The 5,707-nt window shown below is 37.8% G+C and overlaps 2 protein-coding genes across 2 annotated transcripts in view; one reads left to right on the top strand and one right to left on the bottom strand.

Moving 5' to 3' along the window:
* LOC107631301 (mannose-1-phosphate guanylyltransferase 1) overlaps positions 1-2,197 on the top strand; it is a 3,837-nt gene extending 1,640 nt beyond the window's left edge. Inside the window, exons 2-5 of the mRNA XM_016334704.2 lie at positions 207-348; positions 749-811; positions 903-1,142; positions 1,216-2,197. Coding sequence (XP_016190190.1) covers positions 238-348; positions 749-811; positions 903-1,142; positions 1,216-1,887 — 1,086 coding nt within the window. The 5' untranslated portion in view covers positions 207-237 and the 3' untranslated portion in view covers positions 1,888-2,197. The remainder of the gene's footprint in view (positions 1-206; positions 349-748; positions 812-902; positions 1,143-1,215) is intronic.
* On the bottom strand, positions 2,539-5,657 carry LOC107631302 (histone acetyltransferase type B catalytic subunit). The gene is made up of 9 exons (XM_016334705.2): positions 5,390-5,657; positions 4,828-4,937; positions 4,667-4,735; positions 4,481-4,519; positions 4,322-4,398; positions 4,077-4,176; positions 3,863-3,944; positions 3,601-3,761; positions 2,539-3,469 (listed from the first exon to the last, which is right to left on the bottom strand). Exons 1-9 carry the CDS (start codon positions 5,508-5,510, stop codon positions 2,807-2,809), a joined length of 1,422 nt encoding a protein of 473 aa, XP_016190191.1. The 5' UTR covers positions 5,511-5,657; the 3' UTR covers positions 2,539-2,806.

The following is a 5,707-nucleotide window of genomic DNA, read 5'->3' as shown; positions in this document are numbered from 1 at the left end:
CAGTCACTATCTTTATGTGTATTTGAGTCACACTCCCAAGAACACCTGCTAGCTGAGGTGCAAATTCTTTTTGTTTTTTTACTTTTGCCAAATGTCTTAAGAAACTTCTTTCTTTACTTGGATGTATATTTATAAGACAGGGCAGAATCTCTCACATTTGAGGTTGTGTTCTCTGTTGACCTTTATTGATCTGATTCTAAATTTAGAATTTGTAGGAATAGCAAAAGGCATATAACAATGAAGGCGCTGATTCTGGTTGGTGGGTTTGGAACAAGGTTGAGGCCATTGACACTCAGTGTTCCCAAGCCTCTTGTTGATTTTGCTAACAAACCCATGATTCTGCATCAGGTAAGGTTTTCTGATTCCTCTTTCTGGAATTCATACCTCAGTTATGCCTGTATGAGTAAATTAGTGATTGGGCTTGTTGAGTAGCACGTGTGCTATCTCTAATGTAGTTTCTTCAAGATATCATGGATATGTCATCTTTTCAGAAGTTTGTATAAATAAGACATTTCTGATTTTTATATTTTGGATACACGAAAGCTATATTATAGCCTGTTAGATGGATGAATGGTCCCTACCTACAATTTTTATCTTATCCAATAACCAACCTCGAGCATGTTTTTAAAATATGTGCATGTGCATGAGCCAAATTTGTATTTATGCATCTCCTTCTTGTATAATTGTCTTAAGAGGGATTAATAGACCATCATAGTGATTTACCTTTTTCATTTTATTTATTTTACAGATTGAAGCCCTTAAGGCTGTTGGAGTCAGTGAAGTGGTACTAGCTATCAATTACCAACCGGAGGTTAGGATTGTAAACCCTCCTTATCACACTATGTGGTCAAGGCTTCCTTTTTTTGTTTCTTTTCTGAATTTGGCAATACTTTTTCTTGTAGGTAATGTTGAATTTCCTGAAGGATTTTGAAGCAAAGCTCGACATCAAAATCACTTGTTCTCAAGAAGCTGAACCAATGGGGACAGCAGGTCCCTTGGCTCTTGCCAGAGATAAGTTGATAGATGAATCGGGAGATCCGTTTTTTGTTCTCAACAGTGATGTTATCAGTGAGTACCCACTTAAAGAAATGATCAAATTCCACAAAGCCCATGGAGGAGAGGCTTCCATAATGGTGACAAAGGTAACCGGATTTAAAAATTTGAAGTATTGGAAACATGCCAGAGTCAATATCATTTTTTAATATATTTTTGTAGGTTGATGAACCATCCAAATATGGTGTGGTTGTGATGGAGGACACCACCGGGCAGGTTGAGAAATTTGTAGAGAAACCAAAGTTGTTTGTTGGTAATAAAATCAATGCCGGAATCTACCTATTGAACCCCTCAGTTTTAAATCGGATTGAACTGAGGCCCACTTCAATTGAGAAACAGGTGTTTCCAAAGATAGCGGAAGAGAAAAAGCTCTATGCAATGGTTCTGCCCGGATTCTGGATGGACATTGGAATGCCAAAGGACTACATTACCGGCCTGAGACTCTATTTGGATTCATTGAGGAAAAAGACTCCTTCTAAGTTGGCCGCTGGTCCCAACATTGTGGGGAATGTCATTGTGGATGAAACTGCCAAAATCGGCGAGGGGTGCCTCATTGGACCTGATGTTGCCATTGGCCCTGGCTGCATTATTGAGTCAGGTGTCAGGCTCTCAAACTGCACAATAATGCGAGGAGTTCGTGTAAGAAATCATGCTTGCATATCAAGCAGCATCGTTGGTTGGCATTGCACTATCGGGCAATGGGCTCGTTTGGAGAACATGACTGTCCTTGGAGAAGATGTCCATGTATGCGATGAAATTTACACCAATGGTTGCCTTATTTTGCCCCACAAGGAGATCAAGTCAAGCCTTGTGACACCAGAGATAGTCATGTGATGTTGATGTCTTTCAAATTTTTCTTCTTTTAAATGAGTGTCAACTAAATTCTTAGCATGTGGCTTGGTGGTAAGTTATTAAGTCTACATTTTGTATTTTGGTTTTATTTGGCATCCATTTGTTTCCCTTCATCACACTTCTTTTCTCTTTACCTGCATTTATACACGTCAGTTTGTCTAGAAAGAGTCAATGCCATGATTAACAAATGTTAAATGGCATAAAGTTAGTCATGCTTCAAAAGTTAAAAGTCATGTAATTTTCACTGTGTATAGAAATTATTTATTTAGTTGTTTCTGAATTCTATCTAAAATCGTTCGTATAATATTATGAGCTAGAAATAGAATCAAATCTAGCTAGAAAACAAAATAATTGATGCGACATTGTCCCGAATGGGAAACACACACTACGATTTATCACCTCTGTATTTCTTACGTTGGGACCAACGTGGCAGAAGGAAAATTTTTTAAAAATTGATTAAATAGAAAAACCATTTATCACTTGGTGCTTTAGATTTTATACAGAACAATTTAGTGTCAAGTATCCGGTCCTTATTTTCCACGTATAAAATATAATATTAAGCTGAGCGTCAAAGACCATTTTTGGTTTGGATTCGTCTTTATGTCTACGATATAAGAAGTTGCTCAACAGCACTGGATTTAAGTATTTAACACAATTTACTCCGATCAATCCATCCCTTCTCTCATGTCCGCTACATGCTTGTAAATCCTAAAAAGCAAAAACTACGTCACACTGGTTCCTCTACAGCCTAGAAGGAAAAATTTTCAAATAGAGCCTACTAAAAAGAACCACAAACAATGTTGATTCTGGTTCCAGGGATGGATTCAGAAATGCCTACCAAGGTAAGCATAAGATTTGTCCAGAAATAAAACCTCCAATTGTCCACCCTGATGCCATCTTGTCAATTAACAGCAACATCTGCGCTCTTGCGATGCAGGGATACCTTCTCCGCAATCGACTGTATTTCTTTCACCCTTTCTTGAACCAACTTCTGCAGTTGCTCTTCTTGATTTGGCTGACTGTCATCCACCTGCACAGCATTATCTTCGTTCACTCCTGATTTGAACATGACAAATGACATCTCCTCTGAAAATTCAGTTGGAACGTCAATGAGTTGCTTCCCAGAAGTGCCAGAATCTTTTCCTAAGATGTCATACTTTACGCGGTTGCAGATAACGCTCAAAAAGTTATCCATGTGCTTTTCAACAGGATTAAGGCCAAGGTAGAGCAAAACCTCCCAACATTGGAGAAACTGCTTCCTGTTAATTTTCAGAGTTTTCCTGGCATACTCAATGGCACTGGGAGGTGGCATTAGTCGTGGACGATTAGTCTTCTTTGATAGTCTTCCTTGCTTTAGCAGTGAAACAGCAGCCTTGACTGACTGCTGGATTGGTTCACAACAAAGCAGGCGTGGTATATCCAAACATGTGCGGATGTGTTGAAGGTTATCTAATGGCTCTTCTATTGTGATGTCAAAGACATTTTCAGATACGGCAACATCATTTAGCACTTCAAGAATATATCGGCCATAGCCTTTGTGCTGGTAATGAGGCAATACAAGTATCTGCCATGCCATCAACAGCGGATATCATATAAACAGTACCAGAAAGAAGTGTTTCAGCATATTATGAAAAAGCATGTTGAAATTGGTTGAGGGTCCAACAGCTATTAGTGAATTTCAAGAACACAACAAACCTGGCTAAGTCGCAATCGAGTACCACCAGGATAGTGGTAAAATCGATAGATAGCAGCAAAACCAATCAACCTACATTGAATCTCTCCCTGTTGATCAGTTTCATTCCGGGTTACAAGATACAATTCCCAGTGTGGATCCGCAACATCAATTGGACTGCTACCTATATGATAAATAAACAGAACTTGTTAAAAACATTTATATGAAAGATGAATATCCCCTATAGACAAGCAATACTATGATATACTAATGGGTGAAAATTACCATCGACAAGAAGAAGCACAAGAGGTATTAGACGACTGTAAAGGTGCCCAGTAGCCATGCTGCCTACCACCATACGAACAACCTACTTCAGGAGATATATATCAAACAACACACAGTTTCAAAATATTACCCTAAATATGCATGTGCATGACTAAGCAACTAAGCTTCTGCCATCAGCATTGACAATATATTAAACCTAAATTTAAATTACAACCTCAACTTTAGATGTCGCTGAATCTGCATCCGTATTAGAATCACTGATCTGCCCATTAAAAACTTTCTGCTGCAAAACCTCGCCACTTGAGATAGTTGTTCTGCAAACCAATAAAATTTAGCAATATCATCCCCAGTAATACAGTTTTAAAATCCATTTTTCAATTAATATATTAAAACATGGAAAGGCTTCAGAGAGAAAATGTGATATTTTAGAGCACAAACAAAGTAATGAACATATATTACCTGATAAAATCCTTATCTGTGATAAAAGTTTGAATGAATTCATCTTTGCTCTCAACAAGAGTCTCAGCAAAAATATTCTGTGAAAAAAAAAAAATAAGCCACACTATAACAGGTAAAAGGTACACAAATAACGGTCTCACAATGGATATTGATGCCAACCTGAAGAGCAACTTTAAGGTCTGTGATCCCCTTGCCTCTCTTGAAAGTTGAAACATTGAATGGTAAATTTACAGAAAGTGTCAAAAACAATTCACAGGAATACAAACAACAGAAAAATTGTAAATTTTAAACCACCGACGAGGTACCATCCATTTTCCCTCAAGAGTCTATGAATTCAGCACTTACATCAGATGAACTTTGGAAGGTAATATCAGCATATGCCCGAAACGATATGCTACTAACCCAGATATTAATCTGCATAAATAATTATAGAACGATAACATCATATACCATGATGAAATGTTCAGAAAAGATTATAAGAACGTTTTACAACAAACATATCTGACCTTTAACCCCTCGTATCCATATATTTTTCCATCATCACCAAAAAAGGCATTCAAATCCACAGGCTCAATGGCCGAACTCTCTGGAGCCAGGAATTCCTCTTTTTTTGACACTGCACATCAATTCATAGAATTCAATCATATGAAGACTGAAAACGGGAAGAAATAATAAACCAAATAAATGCAAGACCGTGTAACAAACCCAAACAACCAAACATTTCATATTTGCAAAGATATATAAAACAAATCAATTGAATAACAAAACCCAGATAAATAAGTGCAGAAACTACACCAACAAAGGCTCCATGCCTCCATCGAACCCACAAATAATGCTTAATTTCATAGTCAGCTTCTTATATACATTAAAATGTCCAACTTGAACAAATAAACAATATAACATATCCCTGGAAACCTATAATGTTAAAAACACCAAACTCACTCTGAAAAAGTGAGAAGCTACTAAACTAGACCCAGAACTAATCTCTTTAAACATTCCCATTTTTCAAAAGGTAAAACCGTTTCGCGTCAGAAAGTGGAGACGGCCAAATCAAAAAGCAGTGAGTACCTAGGAAGATTCTGATGCAATGTTTGGCTTCAACACCGTCGTCTTCGGTGGAGAACCCAACGCGGCGTCGCTTCTTGGGTTCGATGTTGGGATCTGTATTATGCTGCTGCTTCTGCCCCATGTTTCTGAGTTGAGAGAGAAGAGAGAGGGGTTAGGGTTTTGTAGAGCGGGAAATGAATTGGGAGGGGAAATTAATTTGGACCATTTTGTAATTTATTATACAACTCAATCCTCAATAGGTCTAGGACCAAACTTCATGTTTCGGTCATCCCTCCTTTTTTTTGGGTAAGCTTTCATTCTCTCTCCCGCAAAAACTTA

Source organism: Arachis ipaensis, chromosome B03 (genome assembly GCF_000816755.2).
Source record: "Arachis ipaensis cultivar K30076 chromosome B03, Araip1.1, whole genome shotgun sequence".
NCBI lineage: Eukaryota > Viridiplantae > Streptophyta > Magnoliopsida > Fabales > Fabaceae > Arachis > Arachis ipaensis.
This window is presented reverse-complemented; position numbering and strand designations above follow the sequence as displayed.